The 23,945-nt window shown below is 44.3% G+C and overlaps 1 protein-coding gene across 1 annotated transcript in view; it reads left to right on the top strand.

Annotated features, from left to right (window-relative positions):
- CDH8 (cadherin 8) overlaps positions 1-23,945 on the top strand; it is a 429,973-nt gene that overhangs the window by 216,883 nt on the left and 189,145 nt on the right. Inside the window, exon 5 of the mRNA XM_038740092.1 lies at positions 20,430-20,597. Within this exon, the coding sequence (XP_038596020.1) occupies positions 20,430-20,597 (168 nt within the window). The remainder of the gene's footprint in view (positions 1-20,429; positions 20,598-23,945) is intronic.

Raw genomic sequence — 23,945 nt, 5'->3', positions numbered from 1 at the left:
GAGCTCATGAGGGTAACTGACTTATCTAAGGTCACACAGTAGGCTCAGGTCTAAAATGGGATTAATACCTAGCTCTCTTGATTCCTAATCCTATGCCCTTACTATGCCACGCAGCGTGCCCTGTTGCTACTACTACTAATACAACAACTACTGCTACTACTGCTACCACTATTACTACTTCTACTGATATTACTACAACTGCTACTAATAATAATAATTATGGTATTTGTTAAGTGCTTACTATGTGCCAAGCACGGTTCTAAGTGCTGGGGTAGTTACAAAGTAATAGGTTGTCCAACGTGGGCCTCACAGTCTTAATCCCCATTTTATAAATGAGGTAAACGAGGCACAGAGAAGTTACTTAGCTTGCCCAAGGTCACACAGCAGATAGGTGGTGGAGCCAGGATTAGAACCCATGTCCTCTGACTACCAAGCCCATGCTCTTTCGTTCATTCATTCAATCGTATTTATTGAGTGCTTACTGTGTGCAGAGCACTGTACTAAGCGCTTGGGAAGTACAAGTTAGCAACAAATAGAGACAGTCCCTACCCAACAACGGGCTCACAGTCTAGAAGGCGGAGACAGACAACAAAACCTATCCATGCTGCTTGTCAATAATGATGGTATTTGTTAAGCACTTACTCTGTGCCAGGTACTGTACTAAGCACTGGGGTGGATACAAGCAAATCAAGGTGGACACAGTCCCTGCCCCATGTGGGGCTCACAGTCTCGATCCCCATTTTGCAGATGAGGTCACTGAGGCCCAGAAAAGTGAAGTGACTTGCCCACGGTCACCCAGCAGACAAGTGACAGAGGTGGGATTTGAACCCACGACCTTATGACTCCTAGGCCCATACTCTAGCCACTACGCCCTGCTGCTTCTCAACTCTTTTGCTGGTACTACTACTACTACTACTACTACTACTACTACTACTACTACTACTACTACTACTACTACTACTACTACTACTACTACTACTACTACTACTACTACCACCACCACCACCACCACCACCACCCATTTTGTGGGTTTTTTTGTTTTTTTCTTACTAAACCGACTCTTGGGGTTAGGCACCGATCTGATCTATCACAGTGAAATCTGCCTTGCTGGGAATCCAGATGGTAGTGAGATGTTTAAAGCTGCTCCAGGATGGGGCTTTGGGAAGGAAATGAAGCTCTTTAGGCTGATTTCAAATAAGAGCAATCTTACTAGATCAGAACACATTACCCCCAAACTGCCCAGACTGCAACCTTATTAGAAGACTCCACAAGGGTCAGGGGAAACAGATGGAAATGGAGTCCATAGGCATTTTAGTAAATTTGCCCCTCAACTTCATTCTTCCTGTTTCATTGATAGAGGATTTCCCTACCCAGTACTGACTTCTGACACCCATCTCCAACTCATTTGAGCCCCTTTATCCCTACAGCAATTTCAACCAACATCAAAACACCGTCTAGTTAATAACTACAGCCAAAGTCAATGTTCCATCTATATAGTGACTACAGTAAGCATATCTGGAAGAGCATAAGCCCAAAAAAATTTGAACCTGAGAACAAGCTACTTTAGAAGGATGGAACACCTAAGTCACAACTTTCCTGCAAAGTTGGAATTGCTGCGCTTTCTTTGCAGGGTTTTTGCATTGCATTATTTTTCTTTTGTCCGATGAGGGAAAGAAAAGATGGTCAAGATTTCATGTTAAGGAACTGGCAGTGTTGGAAAAATCAGACTGTGGATGCTTTTGGGTAGGATTGGAAGTGACTTCTGGAGGGCAGGTCAAGTGGATTTCAGCCAATCAATCGCATTCATTGAGTGCTTACTCTGTTCAGAACAATGTACTAAGGGCTTGGGAAAGTACAATATAACAGAGGTGCTAGATACGTTCACTGCCCGCAATGAGATTGCAGTCTAGAGGGGGGAGACAGACAGTGATGTAAAGAAATAAATTACAGATATGTACACAAGTGCTGTGGAGCTGAGGGAGGGGTGAATAAAGGGTGCAAAACTAAGTGCAAGGGTAGTGCAGAAGGGAGTGGGAGAAGAGGAAATGAGGGCCTAGTAGGGGAAGGCCTCTTGGAGGAGATGTGCCTTTAATAAGGAGATGTGCTATCTGTCTTTTCTCTACAGTTATTGGAGGAATTAGCACGGCCAAATCCTGAGTTTGAAGCTTAGTTTTTCGGGGATGGGTAATCAGCATCAAAGCCACGTGGACAGTGTATGTAGAAAGCTGAAAATGTGTTTTTTTCAAATAGGAAGGTTAATTCTACCCCTAACCCCACAATCATTTCAACCCTTTGGTCACTCTCTTGAATCGATGGAAAGATAGGGAATCAGGAAACCTGGGTTTTAATCGCAGCTCTATCACTGGCCTACTGTGTGATTTGGGGGAAATCTGTGCCTTAGTTTCCTCTTTCAAAGGCGGTAAAATGCCAGTTCTCTCTGCTAGTCCAACGTGAGACAAGGATGTTTTCTGATCGCTTATATTGTAGCCACCTCAGTGATTAATACAGTGCTTGGCACAGAGTAAGCTCTTCACAAACACTACAGTTATTATTATTATTATCTATAAATCCTCTATTTCATCTACCCATATCCTCAGCACTAGTGTAACTTTAATCCTATCCTTACCACTCCTATACATATGTATGTTTTAAATTATATAAACAATATATCCATATTCATTGGTTCATTCAATTATTTGGTCAGTTAATTTCATGCTTAGAACAGTGCTCCAGTGCTTAGAACAGTGCTTTGCACATAGTAAGCGCTTAATATATGGCATCATTATTATCCTGATATTTTTGTGCTACTTTCTGTCTTTTACCCATGCTTCCTTTGGCTTTTTTTTTTATCTGCTCACAAGTTTTGTCTCTCCATCTCCCCTATTAGATTGTAAACTCCATGAGGGTGGGGGGCGTTGTCTTATTACTGTGCTATGCTCCCCAGGGTTGTATTCAGTATGTAGCACTCAATAGATTCTCAATAACTGCCACTGATTGACTGATTGATGGATGGATAATAATAATAATAATGGCATATGTTAAGTGCTTATTATGTGGCAAGCACTGTTCTAAGTGCTGGGGTGGATACAAGGTAATCAGGTTGTCCCATGTGGGGCTCACAGTCTTAATCCCCATTTTACAGATGAGGTAACTGAGGCCCAGAGAAGTTAACTGACTTGCCCAAAGTCACACAATGGACAAGAGGCAGAGCCGGGATTAGAACCCATGACCTCTGACTCCCAAGCCCGTGCTCTTTCCACTAAACCATGCTGCTTTTCCGGTTTCCAACAAGTCCGTTTCTGTTCATGGCTAGTTCTGGTGCAATCGAGTTGGGGTTGACAGGAGGGTTGAAAGGAAGCATCAGTCCAGAATGTCTTTATCGTTTATCGTTTATCACATATCATGGCTATAGAGAAGCAGTGTGGCCTAGTGGAAAGAGCACAGGCCTGAGAGTCAGAAGACCCAGGTAGTATTCACAGCTCAGATCTGGGTGACCTTAGGGAAGTCACTTAATTTGTCTGGGCTTGAGTTACCTCATCTGCTAAATGGGGATTCAACACCTGTTCTCCCTCCTACTTAGATGGTGAGCACCAGGTGGGAGCTGATTATCTTGTATCTACCCCAGCACTTAGTACAGTGCTTGGCACATAGTAAGCACTTAACAAATACCAATAGCATCATTATTGCTTACTCACGAGGCTTGCAATGCATACCAGTTGATCTAAAACTCATCTATCCAAGGAACCTCAATGATGGATTATGTCAATTCTTTTTTCTCTCCTCTTATCAGGCAAAGGACACTTGAAGAATTCACAAACCCTGGGAGGACTGAGTTGCTTTTAAGGGTTGAAAGGCGAGGCACTTCAATCTATCAGGGGCCTCTGTTTTAATGAAAAATGTTCCATGGTCCTTCAGGAGATCAATTGGCCATTGGGATTAATAATTAGTTGGTTCACAGCACCCCAACTCCTCCCACTTGTCTTAATTTTGCAGCCATAGGAAGGAGGAAAAAAAACAAAATGATAAACATGAGCTTATCCTTTGGGTATATGTGTTTTCTCCTTGGGTACCAGCAATATGTTTCCAAGGCCATCTTCAGACATTTTGCCTCCCTAGGTGAGGAAAAAAAAATCACCACGAAAAATCCCTGTGAACGCATGGGCCGCTTCTGAGCCACGGCTCTTGGTGGAAGAAACTGATATAGAATGACGCTGGGGTGCTGCAAATAAAATACAGGATGTAAGGGAAAACAGAAATCGAAGTGAGACATATTGAGAATATCACCTCAAAATGACATGGATGTCATCTGAGTAGAAACAAATGAAAAATGCAGGCTACTATCAACTTGAATCTTCCAATTATCATAGAACTGCCTTGCTTCCTAAGCTCTGAATTGAAAACCCTCCTATATAAAGATCTCCAGAGTTGCAGTTTTTTTAAAAAAATTCCACCTCTGATACCCTGCCACTCCCTTGATGATGCATCTTGAAGCCATTGTCTCTCTTGCTTTCCTCAGCCTATATCACTTTTCTGCCTCCCTCCTGGGTTACCTATGCACTTGGATCTTTCCCCGTAAGCACTTGACAATCACCCCCACCCCCACCCCAATCATCTCCCCTCAGTGCTTATGTCCGTATCCGTTGTGTATTTTAAGGTCCTTGCCAGAGTCCTCTTGGGCCAACACCTGAGGAATATCAGTTATCATATACCCCCAGGATCTCCATGTTGGCTTCATGCAGCAGCAGACCCAGCCAACATGACCCTTGATGCAGTTGGTGTTGGTGGAGATATTTTTTATGGTATTTTTTGAGTGCTTCCTATGTGGCAGGCTCTGTACTAAGTGCTGGGGTAGATGTAAATTAATCAGTGTGGACAAAGTCCCCATCCCATATGGATTTCACAGTCTTATTCCCCATTTTGCACGTGGGGTAACCGAGGCCCAGAGCGGTGAAGTGACTTACTCAAGGTCACACAGCAGACAAGTAGCAGAGCCGGGATTAGAACCCAGCTCCTTGATTCCCAGGCCCGGGCTTTATCCACTAGGCCACACTGCTTCCTGAATTGTTCTAGAAGCGGATTTGTTCTTGAAGTTGGATGTGGCACCTGGGGTAAGGTCCAAGTCTCTCTGCCGATTAGGATGTATACGGAAGGACAGTTGGAATCTTCATAGCTCCTGTCCGTTTCCCAAAGGACTGAGGAGCCGCCTGGTCTAGTGGAAAGAACCCGGGCCTGAGAGTCAGGAGGCCTGGGTTTCCATAGATAGAATTCTGTGATAACACTCAGCAATGTGCCATTGATGGAGAGCCTCGATGGCGTTGTGGACGGGGAAAGCATCTACCAACTCCGTTATATTGTACTCTCCCAAGCAGTCAGGCAATCAATCGTATTTATTGAGTGCCTACTGTGTGCAGAGCACCATACTAAGTGCTTGGGAGAGCACAGTATGACAATATAATAGACACATTCCCTGCCCACAACAAGCAGTGCTCTACACACAAGCACTCAATAAATACCATTGATTGACTGATAATAATAATAAATAATAATAATAATAATGTTGGTATTTTATTAAGCGCTTACTATATGCCAAGCACTGTTCTAAGCACTGGGGTAGATACAAGGTAAACAGGTTGCCCCATGTGGGGCTCGCAGTCTTCATCCCCCTTTTACAGATGAGGTAACTGAGGCACAGAGAAGTTAAGTGACTTGCCCAAGGTCACACGGCTGACAAGCGGCAGAGCTGTAGAACTTGTCTGATGCACGCAGATCCAAACCACAAAAACTGACATCTGCTGGTACCGAGTCATCGAGCCTGCTGCTGCTGTGGCGCAGACCACAATGGCGGGAACCTTGCTGCTGCCTTGCTGATGGCAGCCTTCGGAAAGGGTAATAATGATAATCATAACGATGGTATTTGTTAAGCGCTTACTGTGTGCCTGGCACTATTCTATGCCCTAGGGTAGATACAAGGTAGTCGGGTTGGACACAGTCCCTGTCCCACATGGGGCTCACAGTCTTAATCCCCATTTTACAGATGAGGTAAATGAGGCCCAGAGAAGTCAAGTGACTTGCCCAACGGCACACAGCAGACAAGCATCAGAGTCGGGACTAGAGAAGCAGCATGGCCTAGTGAAAAGAGTATGGGCTTGAGAGTCAGAGGACGCGGGCTCTAATTCATTCATTCATTCATTCACTCGTATTTATTGAGCGCTTAATGTGTGCAGAGCACTGTACTAAGCGCTTGGGAAGTACAAGTTGGCAACATATAGAGACGGTCCCTACCCAACAGCAGGCTCACAGTCTAGAAGGGGTGGACAGACAACAAAACAAAACATATTAACAAAATAAAATAAATAGAATAAATATGTACAAATAAAATAAATGAATAAATAGAGCAATAAATACGTACAAACATATATACATATATACAGGTGCTGTGGGGAGGGGAAGGAGGTAAGGCTGGGGGGCTGGGGAGGGGGAGGAGGGGAAGAGGAAGGAGGGGGCTCAGTCTGGGAAGGCCTCCTAGAGGAGGTGAGCTCTCTTTCAGTAGGGCTTTGAAGGGAGGAAGAGAGCTAGCTTGGTGGATGTGTGGAGGGAGGGCATTCCAGGCCAGGGGGAGGACGTGGGCCGGGTAGCAATCTGGCTCCACCACTTGTCAGCAGTGTGACTTTGGGCAAGTCACTTAACTTCTCTGTGCCTCAGTTACCTCATCTGTAAAATGGGGATTAAGACTGTGAGCCCCACGTGGGACAACCTGATTACCTCTTATCTACACCAGCGCTTAGAACAGTGCTGGCACATAGTAAGTGCTTACCAAATGCCATGATTATCATTATTATAGGCCTGACAGTCCATTTTACAGCTGGCCTATTCCCGTTATGCCTGGTGCTTCTATTCTCAGCAATTAGTTAATCAATCCATCATATTCAATAAATCCATCATATTTATTGAGTGCTTCCCCCTCTAGACTGTAATCAATCAATCAATCAATCAATCGTATTTATTGAGCACTTACTGTGTGCAGAGCACTGTACTAAGCGCTTGGGAAGTACAAGTTGGCAACATATAGAGACGATCCCTAACCAACAGTGGGATCGCAGTCTAGAAGGGGGAAACAGAGAAGAAAACCAAACATATTAACAAAATAAACAGAACAGATATGTACAAGTAAAATAAATAAATAGAGTAATAAATATGTACAAACATATATACATAGATACAGGTGCTGTGGGGAAGGGAAGGAGGTAAGGTGGGGGGGATAGAGAGGAGGAGGAGGGGGAGAGGAAGGAAGGGGCTCAGTCTGGGAAAGCCTCCTGGAGGAGATGAGCTCTCAGTAGAGCCTTGAAGGGAGGAAGAGAGCTAGCTTAGCGGATGTTGGGAGGGAGGGCATTCCAGGCCAGGGGGATGATGTGGGCCAGGGGTCGATGGTGGGGCAGGTGAGAACGAGGCACAGTGAGGAGATTAGCAGCAGAGGAGCGGAGGGTGCGGGCTGGGCTGTAGAAGGAGAGAAGGGAGGTGAGGTAGGAGGGGGTGAGGTTATGGAAAGCCTTGAAGCCAAGGGGGAGGAGTTTCTGCCTGATGCGTAGGTTGATTGGTAGCCACTGGAGATTATTGAGTAGGGGAGTAACATGTCCAGAGCGTTTTTGGACAAAGACAATCCGGCAGCAGCGTGCAGTATGGATTGAAGTGGGGAGAGACAAGAGGATGGGAGATCAGAGAGGAGGCTGATACAGTAGTCCAGATGGGATAGGATGAAGTCCAGATGGGATAGGATGAGAGCTTGAACGAGCAGGGTAGCAGTTTGGATGGAGAGGAAAGGGCGGATCTTGGCAATGTTGCAGAGCTGAGACCGGCAGGTTTCGGTGACGGCTTGGATGTGAGGGGTGAACGAGAGAGCGGAGTCGAGGATGACACCAAGGTTGCGGGCTTGTGAGACGGGAAGGATGGTAGTGCCATCAACAGAGATGGGAGAGTCAGGGAGAGGGCAGGGTTTGGGAGGGAAGACAAGGAGTTCAGTCTTGGACATGTTGAGTTTTAGGTGGCGGGCAGACATCCAGATGGAGATATCCTGAAGGCAGGAGGAGATGTGAGCCTGGAGGGAGGGGGAGAGAGCAGGGGCAGAGATGTAGATTGGGGTGTCATCAGCGTGGAGATGATAGTTGAAGCCGTGGGAGTGAATGAGGTCACCGAGGGAGTGAGTGTAGATCGAGAACAGAAGGGGACCAAGAACTGAACCTTGAGGAACTCCCACAGTGAGGGGATGGGAAGGGGAAATGGAGCCTGCAAAAGAGACTGAGAATGAATGACCGGAGAGATAAGAGGAGAACCAGGAGAGGACGGAGTCTGTGAAGCCAAGGCTGGATAGCGTGTTGAGGAGAAGGGGGTGGTCCACAGTGTCAAAGGCAGCTGAGAGGTCGAGGAGGATTAGGATAGAGTATGAGCCGTTGGATTTGGCAAGCAGGAGGTCATTGGTGACCTTTGAGAGGGCGGTTTCCGTGGAATGTAGGGGATGGAAGCCAGACTGGAGGGAGTCGAGGAGAGAGTTGGTGTTGAGGAATTCGAGGCAGCGCATGTAGATGACTTGTTCAAGGAGTTTGGAAAGGATTGGTAGGAGGGAGATGGGGCAATAACTAGAAGGTGAGGTGGGGTCAAGAGAGGGTTTTTTTTAAGATGGGAGAGACATGGGCATGTTTGAAGGCAGAGGGGAAGGAACCAGTGGAGAGTGAGCAGTTGAAGATGGAAGTTAAGGAGAGGAGAAGGGATGGAGCGAGGGCATTTCATGAGATGAGTGGGAATGGGGTCAGAAGCACAGGTGGCCGGAGTAGCACTTGAGAGGAGGGAGGAGAGCTCCTCTGAGGATACTGCTGGGAAGGATGGGAGAGTAGCATAGAGTGTTGAGAGGTGGGGGGTTTGAGAAGCGGTGGGGGGTGGTTGGAGAAGCGGGGGGAGTGACTTTGGGGAGGTCAGACCTGATGGATTTAATTTTATTAATGAAGTAGGAGGCCAGATCGTTGGGGGTGAGGGAAGGAGGAGGGGGAGGAACCGGGGGCCTGAGAAGGGAGTTGAATGTACGGAAGAGCTGACGGGGATGATGGGTAAGGGTATCAATAAGGGAGGAGAAATAGTTTTGTCTGGCAGAGGAGAGGTCTGAGTTAAGGCAGGAAAGGATAAACTTGAAGTGAACGAGGTTGGCATGGTGTTTAGACTTTCGCCAGCAGCGTTCGGCAGCTTGTGCATAAGAGCAAACGAGGTGGACAGTGGCAATCAATCAGTCAGTCAATCAATCAATCAATCAATTGTATTTATTTAGCACTTACTGTGTGCAGAGCACTGTACTAAGTGCTTGGAAAGTACAAATTGGCAACATATAGAGACAGTCCCTACCGAACAGTGGGCTCACAGTCTAGAAGGGGGAGACAGAGAACAAAACCAAACATATTAACAAAATAAAATAAATGGAATAGATATGTACAAGTAAAATAAATAAATAAATAATAGAGTAATAAATATATACAAACATATACATATATACAGGTGTTGTGGGGAAGGGGAGGAGGTAAGACGGGGGGGATGGAGAGGGGAAGGAGAGGGAGAGGAAGGAGGGGGCTCAGTCTGGGAAGGCCTCCTGGAGGAGGTGAGCTCTCAGTATGGCCTTGAAGGGAGGAAGAGAGCTAGCTTGGCGGATGTTGGGAGGGAGGGCATTCCAGGCCAGGGGGATGACGTGGGCTGGGGGTCGACGGCGGGACAGGCGAGAACGAAGCCGAGGGTGAGGAGTTTTTGCCTGATGCCTAGGTTGATTGGTAGCCACTGGAGATTTTTGAGGAGTAACATGCCCAGAGTGTTTCTGCACAAAGACAATCCGGGCAGCGGCCTGAAGTATGGATTGAAGTGGGGAGAGACACGTGGATGGGAGATCAGAGAGGAGGCTGATGCAGTAGTCCAGATGGGATAGGATGAGAGCTTGAACAAGCAAGGTAGCGGTTTGGATGGAGAAGAAAGGGCGGATCTTGGCAATGTTGTGGAGCTGCGACCGGCAGGTTTTGGTGGTGGCTTGGCAGTGATCCAGGGCTGTGGGTTAGTGGTACGAGAGCGGCGAAGGGAAAGGGGAGCGAGTGAGTCTAGCTGAGTAGAAAGGGTAGAGTTGAGAGCAGCAATCTGATCATCAAGATTGGGTAGAGAGGAGAGGGAGGCGAGGTGGGGTGTGAGGCGCTCAGAAAGATGGATGGGGTCAAGAGAGCGGAGATCTCTGAGGGAGTAATATGGCTCATTGTGGGCAGGGAAAGTGTCCATTCGCTGTTATATCATACTCTCCCAAGGGCTTAGTAGAGTGCTCTGGACGCTGTAAGTGCTCAGTATAGTCGACTGACTGACCGACTGACTACTCTGTGCAGAGCATTATACTAAGCACTTGGGAGAATGCAATACAATAGACACGTTCCCTGCCAATAATAGATCTATAGTTTAGAGCGTGAGACAGACATTAATATGAATAAATAATTTATAATATGGAATTTAAAGATATCTACATAAGTGCTGTGGAGTTGGGGGGATGGGAGAATATCAAGTGTTCAAAGGTCATAGATCAGGTGCATAGGCGACACAGAATGGAGAGTGAGCAGGGGAAAAGAGGACTTTATCCGGGAAGGCCTCTGGAGGAGCAGTGACCTTAATAATGCTTTGAAGGTGGAGAGAGTGGGGGTCTGGCATATATGGAGGAGGATGGAGTTCCAGGCTAGGGGGAGGACGTTGGAAAGGGATCAGCACTCAGCCTCCCTCCAACTGGTTTCTGCCACTGAGTTTGGTGGCTTGGAAGTTTCACTCAGTCCATCGTATTTATTCCGCTCTTACTTTGTGCAGAGCACTGTACTAAGCGCTTGAAAGAGTACGATACAACAATAAACAGACACATTCACTGCCCACAACAAGCTTACAGTCTAGAGGGGGAGACAGACATTGCTATAAATGACAGATATGTCCATATTTATTCTGATGGTATTGACACCTGTCTACTTGTTTTGTCTTGTCTGTCTCCCCCTTGTAGACTGTGAGCCCGTTCTTGGGTAGGGACTGTCTCTATATGTAGCCAATTTGTACTTCCCAAGCGCTTAGTACAGTGCTCTGCACACAGTAAGCACTCAATAAATACGACTGAATGAGTGAATCAATGAATGGGGCTGGGAGGAGGGATGAATAAAGGGAGTAAGTCAGGGTGAAGCAGAAGGGAGTGGGAGAAGAGAAAAGAAAGGCTGCTAAGTCAGGGTGACTGTGTGAACCTGGGGTTGGGAGGGGGAAGTAACAGCTCTCCAGTGAGGTCAGGAGACCTCCCCATTCATTCAGTCATTCATTGTCGTATTTATTGAGTGCTTACTCAGAGAAGCAGCGTGGCTCAGTGGAAAGAGCCCGGGCTTGGGAGTCAGAGGTCATGGATTCTAATCCTGGCTCCGCCACATGGCTGCTGTGTGACCTTGGGCAAGTCACTTAACTTCTCTGAGCCTCAGTTACCTCATCTGTAAAATGGGGATTAAGACTGTGAGCCCCCCGTGGGACAACCTGATCACCTTGTTACCTCCCCAGCGCTTAAAACAGTGCTTTGCACATAGTAAGCACTTAATAAATGCCATCATTATTATCATTAGTATCACTTTCTGCAAAGCACTGTACTAAGCGCTTGGGAGAGTACACTATAACAATAAACAGAGACATCCCAGATTTAGCCAAACTCAGCATAGTTCTGCAAAATGGCACATGCAACCTGAACACCTTTATCCCCCCAGTGCTTAGAACAGTGCTTTGCACACAGTAAGTGCTTAACAAATGCCATTATTATTATGGCACACTCCCAGCCCAGCTATGCCTAGGTGGTCAGGTGGGTCTCAATATCTGGCATTCTGAAACAACAGCCATAGCCACCCTAGAGAAGCAGTGTTGCTCAGTGTAAAGAGCCCGGGCTTGGGAGTCAGAGGTCATGGGTTCGAATCCCTGCTCCGCCACTTGTCAGCTGTGTGTCTTTGGGCAAGTCACCACTTCTCTGGACCTCAGTTACCTCATCTGTAAAATGGGGATTAAGATTGTGAGCCCCACAACCTGATCACCTTGTATCCCCCCTAGTGCTTAGGACAGTGTTTCACACATAAAAGCACTTAACAAGTACCATTGTTATTATTATTACTAGTAATGAGGAGGAGATTTTGAAAAACGCTATGCTCAAAATTTCCTATGTGAGAGTCCTCTCTTGAACCGCGTTATAAATAACCCTATTCTGAAATGTGGTTCTGACAACAAAAACAGGCTTGCCAATAAATTGGGAATGAAGATAAAAACAGTTACTGGGTACTTTGCTAGAGACAAGCTAAGCCAGTTCAGTGAACTCCGGATTTCTGATGGCGTTTTTCTGTTACATTCCTGCCATTATGTCACTTTGTCTCTGAGTATAGGAGTCAGGCAAACTGAATGTGGAACTGCTTCTGGAGAGGAAAGATTTCAAAGTTTGCTAAATTTTCACCAAAGGATTCTCAGAGGGTAGTTTTCATTAATAAATCATTAGCTAACAACTGTAGTCTACTGTTTATAGCATCATCACCTTGTCATTTCATTTGTGCTACACATATTTGCTCTGAAATCTGCATTCATAACACTAACTGCCAATAGCCATATATCCAAAATAAATCAAGGGTATTTATTGAACACTTAATTTGGGGAGAGCACTGTACTAAGAACCTGGGAGAGTACAGTATAACAGAGTTGTGGACATGTTCCTTTTCTAGACAGACATTAAAATAAATTATAGATAGGGGAAAGACCTTAAACACAGAGGGGTGTCTGCTTCATATGAAGAAAAAGAGACGGAAAGAAGTGAATAGGCAATTTTGAATGGAAATTTCTATTTTCTCCTTGTTCTCTCTTGTACTTTTCCTTAATTCTGGATAATTTACCTAGGAAAACTGTTTTTTTTTTTGGTAGGGGAGGCATGTACACCATGTGTCTCAGAGTCTTAATCCCCATTTTACAGATGACAGAACTGAGGCACAGAGAAGTGAAGTGACTTGCTCAAGGGGACACAGTAGACAAATCGTGAAGCGGGATTAGAACCCAGGTCCTCTGACTTCCAGGATTGTGTTCTAACCATTAGGGACGTTGCTTCTAATAGAGCCGCACTTGAGCTAATACTGTATTCTCCCAAATCCTTAGTACAATGCTTTACACAAAGTATGTGCTCAATAAATACAATTGATTGATTGATTATTGGCTGAACTCTTTGATATGTGAGGCTTGCACACAGGGGAGGTGACCAAGCTCTATTCCTTGGTGGTATTTTTTTGTTGTTTTCTTAAATGATACTTGTTAAGCACTTACTGGGTACAGTAAGCTACTGTACAGCTACTTAGTACAGCCAGACACTGTACTAAGAACTGGGATAGATGCAAGCTACTCAAGTTGGACACAGTTCATGTCCCACATGGGCCTCCCAGTCTTAATCCCTCTAGACTGTAAATTCGTTGTGGGCAGGGAATGTGTCTGCTTATTGTCATATTGTACTCTCTCAAGCACTTAGTAATGATAATAATAATGATGATGGCATTTATTAAGTGCTTACTATGTGCAAAGCACTGTTCTAAGCACTGGGGAGGTTACAAGGTGATCAGGTTCTCCCACAGTCTTCACCCCCATTTTACAGATGAGGTATCTGAGGCACAGAGAAGTGAAGTGACTTGCCCAAAGTCATACAGCTGATAATTGGTGGAGCCGGGATTTGAACCTGTGACCTCTGACTCCAAAGCCCGTGCTCTTTTCCACTGAGCCACGCTGCTTCTCTACAGTCTTCTGCACACAGCAAGTGCACAATAAATACAGTTGAATGAATGAATGAATGAATATCCCCATTTTACAGATGAGGTAATTGGGGCCCAGAGAAGCGAAGTGACTTGCTCAAGGTTACACAGCAGACAAGTTGAAGAACTGGCCTTAGAGCCCAGGTCTATCTGACTCTCAGGCCTGTGTTCTGTCCTCTAGACCACATCGCTAAGAAGCAGTGTGGCTCAGTGGATAAAGCACGGGCTTGGGAGTCAGGGGTCATGGGTTCAAATCCCGCCGCTGCCACTTATCAGCTGTATGACTTTGGGCAAGTCACTTCACTTCTCTGTGCCTCAGCTACCTCATCTGTAAAATGGGGGTGAAGACTGTGAGCCCCCCGTGGGACAACCTGATCACCTTGTAACCCCCCAGCGCTTAGAACAGTGCTTTGCACATAGTAAGCACTTAACAAATGCCATCATTATTATTCTTATTATTATCGCTTCTCATGCTGCTGCTGCAGTTTGGAGGATAGTGTCAGACTTTCTGGAAGTGTCCAATCTGACCCTTTTCCCATCAGTTTCGGAGTAAAATGACAGAGATCCTGCTTTGTTGGGGTTCTGACCCACCATAGGAAAGCCTAAAATGGCACCCACAGAGGTCTTGCTTTAGACCAGGTTGTCCTAGTGATGGAGGCAGCAGTGGCTGAACTGGCTGGTTCTAACCCAGCTGGGTTCCTACCAGAGAAACACCATGAACCTGGGAGTCAGAAGGTCATGGGTTCTAATAATAATAATAATAGTAATTATGATGGTATTTGCTAAGCGCTTTTTATTTCCACTTAGCCACACTGCTTCTCAGCTTACATTCCAGAGGGGGAGACAGACATAAATTAAAGATAGGGAAAAAGGCAGAGTATAAGGATATGGACAAAATTGTACCCACACACACTTAATTGCCACCTAAAACTGTAAAAGATTTTGCTCCTCGCATGCCAGTTAGTGACCTTAGGCACTGGGAAAATTGAGTATATAGCTATAATTTTAAACCGTGCTTACTCTTATTGATGCTAAGATGATTAAGGAAATAATTCTCTGTTGTTGAGGAATCCCTGGAAATGTATTTTGTTTAGGGTAAAGAAAAGATGACCTTGATTTTGGATATAAATAATTACAGCTGTTTCTATTAATATGAATCATTATAGATATTTCTGCTGAGCATAAAACTGGAAATTTATGAACTACCAGGTATTTGATCACAGTCTGGTGCTTGAAGACATTGGTTTCAAAAAATGCTTTAAGAAAAGAGACAAACAGCAACAATGCTCATGTTGTCTACAAAATATGGAAAAAGACTAAAGGACTGTTAACTCAGATGTCTTTTCCAATTAATCAATCAATCAATCGTATTTATTGAGCGCTTACTGTGTGCAGAGCACTGTGCTAAGCGCTTGGGAAGTACAAGTTGGCAACATATAGAGACAGTCCCTACCCAACAGTGGGCTCACAGTCTAAAAGGGGGAGACAGAGAACAAAACCAAACATATTAACAAAATAAAATAAATAGAATAGATATGTACAAGTAAAATAAATAAATAAATACAGTAATAAATATGTACAAACATATATACATATATACAGGTGCTGTGGGGAAGGGAAGGAGGTAAGACAAGGGGATGGTGAGGGGGACGAGGGGGAGAGGAAGGAGGGGGCTTAGTCTGGGAAGGCCTCCTGGAGGAGGTGAGCTCTCAGTAGGGTCTTGAAGGGAGGAAGAGAGCTAGCTTGGCGGATGTTGGGAGGGAGGGCATTCCAGGCCAGGGGGATGACGTGGGCCAGGTGAGAACGAGGCATGGTGAGGAGATTAGCGGCAGAGGAGCGGAGGGTGTGGGCTGGGCTGTAGAGGGAGAGAAGGGAGGTGAGGTAGGAGGGGGCCAGGTGATGGACAGCCTTGAAGCCGAGGGTGAGGAGATTCCACAGATCTTATGCAGAACTATTTTCATGTAATGAGATCTTTTATAATAGCAGTAGTACTAGTAGTAGTAATTAAGTTTACTGAGCATTCACTAGTGCAATATCATGCATTATGTTCTTGGGAAAGTTCAGCAGATAGACAAGACACATTTCCTGCCCAGAAGACTCTTACACTCTAATTGGGAATGTCTGCCCCACTTGAATGTATGCTTCTTGAGATTGAGGATTGTGTCTCCCTACTCTATCATATTGTACTCCCCCAAATGCTTAGTATAATGCTCTCCACACAGTAGGTGCTCAAGAAATATCAATGGTTAGGATTTAAAATGACTACGAGTTCTCAGGTTTTGCTTGTGGCGCCTTTTTATGGTATTTATTAAAATACCATTAACACAGCCATGATTTGGAGTTTTTCAATCTTAGTATTTTTAGCCATGGCATAGTTAAATTTAAAATCATGGATTCTGTCTGCTTTTAATCATTAATTAGAGGTATGTGTTCCTGAAGAGGGAAAGGAGAGACTACTTAGTCCAGTCCTAATAATTTTCCTGAGAATTTTCTCTCTCAATTTTTTTCTATGAATCTTATGTGTTCATTTTAGCCACCCAATGACTGGGAAACTGATTTTATGTTTTGAAAGTTTATAAAAATGAAGCAGACCCACAACACACTTGGCCTCTCTCATTAATTATTTTATGCTCTGCTCAGCAGGGTACCAATTGCACTTTGAAAACTACAAGGAATTTGTAGAGTGGTAGTTTCCTAACCAAGGTAATATGCTCCAAGTGAAGCCTACCACAGCATTTTCTATCCACTGCAATCTTTTAACAGCACAATCTGGAAGACCCGAGAAGAGTGAATTACAGTAATCAGCCTTTGAAATGACAAAAGAGTTCATCAGTATCTCTATATCGTTTTCGTTGAGCGCGCGTCTCAATCTGGTGATATTGCAGAAATCATAAAAGGATGCTCAGAGATGGATAGAAAATGCTCCTTGAATGATAACACCAAAGACAATAAAAAAAATTAACCCCCCCCAATTTTAAAATTTTGGAGATGAGAGAATTAGATTATAATCAAAAGTAATCCCCTGAGAGTGAGTCATGCAGAACAGATGTTTAGAACTCATGAGAACTTTGGCCCGGGTTGGTTTTAACGTCATGAAGTTTCACACCAGAAATCTGCATTGGAGTGGGAAAAAAAAAGACGAGACAAAAATATCTCTTTAAAATGAAAGCGAGGCTCAAAGAAATCTTTGGGTTATATCGGAGAAATGAGTCCCTGAATCATATTAGCAAATAGCCCTCTTTGGGAGATGATAAGCACCACAGCACTTTCATTCATTCATTCATTCATTCATTCATTCATTCATTCAATCATATTTATTGAGTGCTTACTGTGTGCAGAGCATTGTACTAAGCACTTACAATTCAGCAATAGAGACAATCCTTGCCCAAACTGGGCTTACAGTCCGGAATCTGTCCGAAATGTATTTTAATGTCTGTCTCCTCCTCTAGTCTGTAGGTTCCTTATGGGCAAGGATCGTCTATACCCACTCCTTTATATTGTACTTTCCCAAGTGCTTAGTACGGTGCTCTGCACACAGTAAGTGCCCAATAAGATTGCTCAGGCCTAGAACCCTGTTAAGGATCAGTCAAGCAATTGTATTTTTGCATCATCAACAGTGGCATTCATCAAGTGCTTACTGTGTACAGAACACTAAGCTCTGTGTGCAGAGTACTAAGCACTTCAGAGAGAATAATACAACAGAGTCAGTAGACACATTCCGTGCCCATGATGACCTTACAGTCTAGAGGGGGAGACAGGCATGAATATAAATGAATTATTTATCAAATATGATTCATAGATGTGTACATAAGTGTTGCGGGGTGAACTCCAGATGCTCAGAAGTCACAGATCCAAGTGTATAGACGATGCAGAAGGGAAAGGGAGAGGGAAAAGTGGGATTAATTAGGGAAGGCTTCTTGGAGGAGATGTGACCTCACCAGAAGACATGTCAAATCAGCAGAACAATCAATCATCAGTATTAATTGAGTGCTTACTGTGTGTAGGGCGTGGAACTACAGGCTAATTAGCTTTTTTATGATATTTGTTAAGCACTTACTACATACCAGACACTGTACTAAGTGCTAGGATGGATGCAAGCTAATCAGGTTGGATACAGTTCATTTCCCACATGGGGCAAACAGTCTTCATCCCCATTTTACAAATGAGGTAACTGAGGCATAGAGAAGTGAAGTGACTTGCCCAAGGTTACACAGCAGACATCCCGAGGCCCATGGTCTATCCACTAGGACATACTGCTTGATGAGAACCACACCAGGCAAGCCTGATCCACAACTAAAGTGCTCCAGTGACTTCTACCTCTGAAGCACGTTGTCCAAAGATGAGCAAAGGGGTAGAAAACCAACTTCCAAAGGCTAGTACATTTTTGGGGGTGACAGAGTAGGACACCGATAAGACACCAAGTTTCAGACCAACCTGAACATCTAGAACAATGGTAGAAACGTGGCTCAATGGAAAGAGCACGGGGCTTGGGAGCCAGAGGTCATGGGTTCTAATCCTGGCTCCGCTACTTGTCAGCTGTGTGACTTTGGGCAAGTCACTTAAGTTCTCTGGGCCTCAGTTACTTCACCTGTAAAATTGGGATTAAGACTGAGAGCCCCACATAGGACAACCTAATCACCTTGTATCCCCCCCCCCCCCCCAGTGCTTAGAACAGTGCTTTGCACATAGTAAGCACTTAACAAATGCCATCATTATTATTATTATGATAGTGAACAATCCTCCTTGCTGCTGTGATGGTTGGATATACCTTATACACCACATGTAGAGTCATTCCACCAATCAATCAGTGGTTTTTATTGAGCTCTACTTTGTGCAGAGCACTGTACTAAGTGCTTGGCAAAGTACAACAGAATTAGCAGACACGTTCCCTGCCCATAACGAGGCAATGCAACGTAAATGTGGATGGGAGCTAGACTCTGAGATTATAGATTCTAAACTGTAAGCTCCTTGTGAGTAGGGAACACGTCTTCCAACTATGGTGTATTGTAGTACAGTGCTCTGCACATGATAAGCACTCGGTAAATACTATTGATTGATCTATGTAACTTTGAATAGCAGAACAGGATAACAAACAATGAGGTTCTGGAATACAAATTCTCCAAGAGTATTTAAGCAGTGTTCATTCAATCATATTTATTAAGTGCTTACCGTGTGCAGAGCACTATACTAAGCACTTGGGAAAGTACAATACAACGATAAAGAGTAACAGTCCCTGCTCACAATAAGCTCAGTTCATCACATCCCACCTTTGCTTAGGGAGTACATGTAAGGGGAATCAATGGCATTAGGATGCCCACCTTCCGACTGTATGATGAACTGAAATAGCGCAACCAATTGAAATGGGGACAGAAGGGGCTTTTTTATGGATGCAGTCCAACAGCTTCAAGCACTGTGGAATCTCAGCTGAAAGCTGGAAGACAACTGTGACAGACAAACCAGCGTGGCATGCTGCATTCCAGAAAGGAGTGGCTCTTTTTGAGCAGAGCCTCTGAGAGTGGCACAAGATGAAGGAACTGAAAACCACAAACGTGACCGCACAAGGGAGTTTGTATGCATGCACTGTCTACTCAGGACTGAGGGTCCCGCGTGGCCTTTTCCAACACAAACACACACACACACACACACACACACGCACACACACAAAATGTGAACTCTCTGAGAGTGGTCATTTTCAAATATGAAAGCCTTATAATGATGACTTTTTTGAAGTTCCCCAAGATATTATTGAGTCATTTTAAACATTTCTAGATAAGCCATATCCTCCAGTTGAGTGCTCTGTGAATGTGAGTCTTTGAAAGCAGACAGCTTTCTCTTTGCCCTAGAGCATGGTGGTTTAAAAAGACACTGCACTGGGGATTAAATTTCCCCTGGCATTCTTACGCTTCACTTACTACTAAAATGATTCAGTAACTTGAACTCTTTGCACCCTTTTTACAGTAGATGATTTCATTAAAACATGTGATTCAAAAACAGAATTACCACCAAAAAAAAAAAGCCTCGCTCAGGATGTGTTATATTCTCTGTCAGGATTTCATATCTTGGGATGCTGAGAAGGAAAGAATGAAAACATGGACATTTTCAGTCATAGCTCTCCATATAAGGGACTGGACATCTTCACTGCTTATTTTCTATTGATGTGCTTTCACATATTTTGATTTGTCAGCATAATGATGACATTGATTTCATTTATATAATATACTGGGGATTTTGACCACCCTATACCTCAAAGCCTTCAGCCTTAATTTGGTTCATTGTCCTCTCTCGGTCAGTGACTGAAATATGTGCCTGACTTTAGAACTCTGGATTTTTTTTTTTTTCCTGAAGGATAATTACATGAACAGGAAATTGTGAGAATTTATGCTTAACTTTTGGAGGGTTAATACAAATTCGCATGATTGGCTCGTGATGAATAATTTTTTTTAATCTCGCTAATCACTCACGTTGACTTCAAAGTACCAGTTAAGCCGTTGTCAAGAGGATGTGAAGAATTGCCTGTTTTTTGACTCAGGCAAGAGTTGCTGGAGGGGTGGATGGATACGTTTCAGAACCAATCTAATTGATTTTTTTTTCTCATTTCAGCTATCATTAAGACTGCCCTCCCCAACATGGACAGAGAAGCCAAAGAGGAGTACTTGGTAGTCATTCAAGCCAAGGATATGGGTGGCCACTCAGGTGGCCTCTCAGGCACCACCACGTTGACAGTGACGCTCACTGATGTGAACGACAATCCCCCGAAGTTTGCCCAGAGTAAGTGTAATTACCACTTGCTTTAGACTGGGAACGCTGCTCTAGGGCTGTCTATGTATTCTATTGTTTCTTGGCTCTTAAGAAATTGGGCAGTACCACATTTTTCTAAATAGGTTGAACAATAGCTGAGCACACTAGTGTTAGGTTAATAGGCCAGATTTCTCCCACTGCTTGAGCTGAAAGAGTTCATTTCAAAGGTGCCTAATTTAGAAGAAAATAGCTTAGGTACTGAGAAAATTGGTTTCACTTTGCAGAGTATATGCGAATGCTGCATATACTCTAAACCTATCATTGGGATTAATTGCACACCTCTCCTATGCCATCCACATCTAACTTGAGGCCAATCCAGGAAACCCCAAGAATCCATTCTGGAGTAGCCTATATTTTGCTCTGACTGCAAGCTTCTTGTGGGCAGGGAATGTCTCTACCCACTCTGTTATATTGTACTCTACCCAGCACTTAGTACAGTGCTCTGCACACAGTAAGCATCCAATAAATATGATGGATTGATGACTGCTGGGCTTATGCCATCGTCCAATTCCACTGACAGAGAGAGGGGTATCTAGATGTATCTTCTGCCTTGGAAACAATAGAAAGAACTCCACGATGCTGCCCATCCTTGCAACCATGGCCCAATTGGAGAATACAGATTGCGTCCCCATCTGCATCTCTGCCATAGAGGAAATTCTGCCCAGATGGCAGTGATCTGCCAACACACTGTCTGCCACTGAGGAGGTGTTCCATTGGGAGCAGGCTGAGGATGCGAACGTGGATACTTTCCTCCAAAACTGAATCATGTGTAGGTGAACTTGGAGCTGATCACCCCTCCCCTCCCCAGATAGGGTCAGAGGGGACCCCACTATGGGCCAACACTTCTTTATGCAAATCTCACCCCGGTCACAGACCCCTAGTTCAGATTCACTTTCCCAAGAATTTAAGATGGGGCATTGTCCTCCATAGGCATTCAATAAATACCATCACTACTTCTATTCCTACTTCTACTAGCTTACCCAGAAATATTCTGACTGGAATGTTACCAGCGATGGAAAGAAGTGGGACACTACAGCAGTGTACATAGTTCCCCCACCTTTTGTTTGGAAAATGGCTATTAGGGTGGCATCTTTGAAGTCCAGGGGATCAGCTCCGGGTTCAACTACCCACTCTCAGGCTGCATCAACACTTCCAAGGGGCTGGGAGATTCCCAGCCCCTGTCACACACTTTTCGGTTCCAGAGGCAAGCGGGCCCCAGTTTCCCCAGTGGACAGACCGTGAGCCCTCGGTCGGCCTGGTTTCCTTCCTCTTATGGGGCTTCCCAGAAAGTCCCCCTCCCTATTCCTTGGCCTGCTCGCAAGATTAGAAGTAATTTAAACTATAAGCTGATCAATCAGTAGCTACTAAAAGAGAGCCAGTTTATCATTTCATCTCGAAGGATTTCGCCTGAATACTGACTGTTTTGTAGAGTTAAGTGCACCACCCTGTTGTGGAACCAATCCTGCCGGTTCCTCTTACATAGCATTTCCCACATCCATCCCTTCAGCTCCACGAAAACTGCTACTACCTAGGCCCAGATTCTTATATCATGGCTGGTCTGTTGTAAAGGTTTCCTGACTCTATTCTTGCCCCCACCAACTCTTCCCATTTTACATATCAGCTCTTAATCAATCAATCAGTGGTATTTATTGAGCACTTACTGTGTGCACAGAAGTAAGTGACTTGCCCTTTCATGCCATACTCAGGCGCTGAATAGAGTGCATTGTACCCAGTGAGTGCTCAATAGATGCCATTACAAGTAGTAGTAGTAGTAGTCGTAGTAGTAGTAGTAGTAGTAATGTAGGAAGCAGCATGGCTTAGTGGAAAGAGCACCGGCTTGGGAGTGAAGACATGGGTTCTAATCCCGCCTCCACCACTTGTCTGCTGTGTGATCTTGGGCAAGTCACTGAACTTCTCTGTGTTTCAGTTACCTCATCTGTAAAATGGGGATTAAGAGTGTGAGTCCCATGTGGGACAACCTGATTACCTTGTATCTACCCCAGCACTAAGAACAGTGCTTGGCACATAGTAAGCACTTAACAAATACCATCATTATTATTATTACTACTACTACTGCTGCTACTACTACAGCTGGTATTAACACAGCTACCAGTACTGCTACTGCTACTTATATTACTACTGAAGGATGGGACAAATTTCTGGCCCACAAGGATCTTGCATTAAAATAGGTTTCTTTTAGTTTGGTGATCTTGGGGCAGCGAACTTCATGCCATGGTGAAGGTCTATAAAGCCATGAGATCAGAATCTATTACCGCAGAGCAGTTTCGCCAACATCGCCTACCTACCGTACTGAAAATCGAATGGTAGGACAACCATGAGGTTTCGAACATCTAAATAGAAGCAATGCTCACTGCGACACCCCACGGCTGGGGTGGGATAGTTGATGATGGATGGGTGGATGACAGCAACTGAATGGTGACATATGCAGGCGGGCATGGCAGGACGAATCCTTCAAAGTTGTGGTGAAGTCTTTAAAGGCTTGAAACAATGTGACAAACAGTGTGACATATAGCTATGGATAGTTGACAGATCGGGCTGCTCTGAAAGCAATCAGGAGAGTGAAACCTTGACAGAGAACTATATCTTATGCTATCGTACTTCCCCGGGGGCCTAGTACAGTGCTTTGCATAGAGTAAGGGCTCGATAAATACCATGGATTTGTCAATTGATTGGTTTAGCTGGCTGCCAAGAGGTAGTTTTGAGAACAGCAAAATGTCTTGCAAGGGGCAAACATTTTGAAAAAAGAGGTCATCTAGATATATTTGAAAATTATCCAGTTTTTAAAATAGCCACATCATTACCCCACTATAGTTATTCAGAAACCTGAATATTATTTACTGTAAATGTCAAGTACTGTAAGTCTAGCTATAAATCAGGCAAATATGTTTTGGGAAAAAAATTATCAATATGTCTTTCTCAATATAGGCATGTAGGAGGGGAGATGCTGGTCATATTTTTCAGAGATTCTTGGTATGTTGCAAACTTCAGGGTAGAGGAAAGCTACAGTCAGTTACTACTGCTGAAAGAGCTGTGTTCTTTATTTAATTTCCGGAAAAATATGGTTTTGCTCTTGGCAAAAGATGTAAAGTAAAGCAAAAAGAATAAGACTTTAATTTCTGCCTAATACACCAGTGTTTCTCAAATTCAAAATCCAAATTTGCTCTTTGAGTTTCAAAGCATGTCTTGCTGGCTAAAGTTAAGGTGATGTAGTCTCCGTCTGACTTCCCCAACAATGCCTTGTATTCTTTTGTTTCAATCTGAATAAGAAAGTGATTAGGGTTGAATTGGTTTGGAACA

This window comes from Tachyglossus aculeatus, chromosome X1, assembly GCF_015852505.1.
Source record: "Tachyglossus aculeatus isolate mTacAcu1 chromosome X1, mTacAcu1.pri, whole genome shotgun sequence".
Lineage (NCBI taxonomy): Eukaryota > Metazoa > Chordata > Mammalia > Monotremata > Tachyglossidae > Tachyglossus > Tachyglossus aculeatus.
This window is presented reverse-complemented; position numbering and strand designations above follow the sequence as displayed.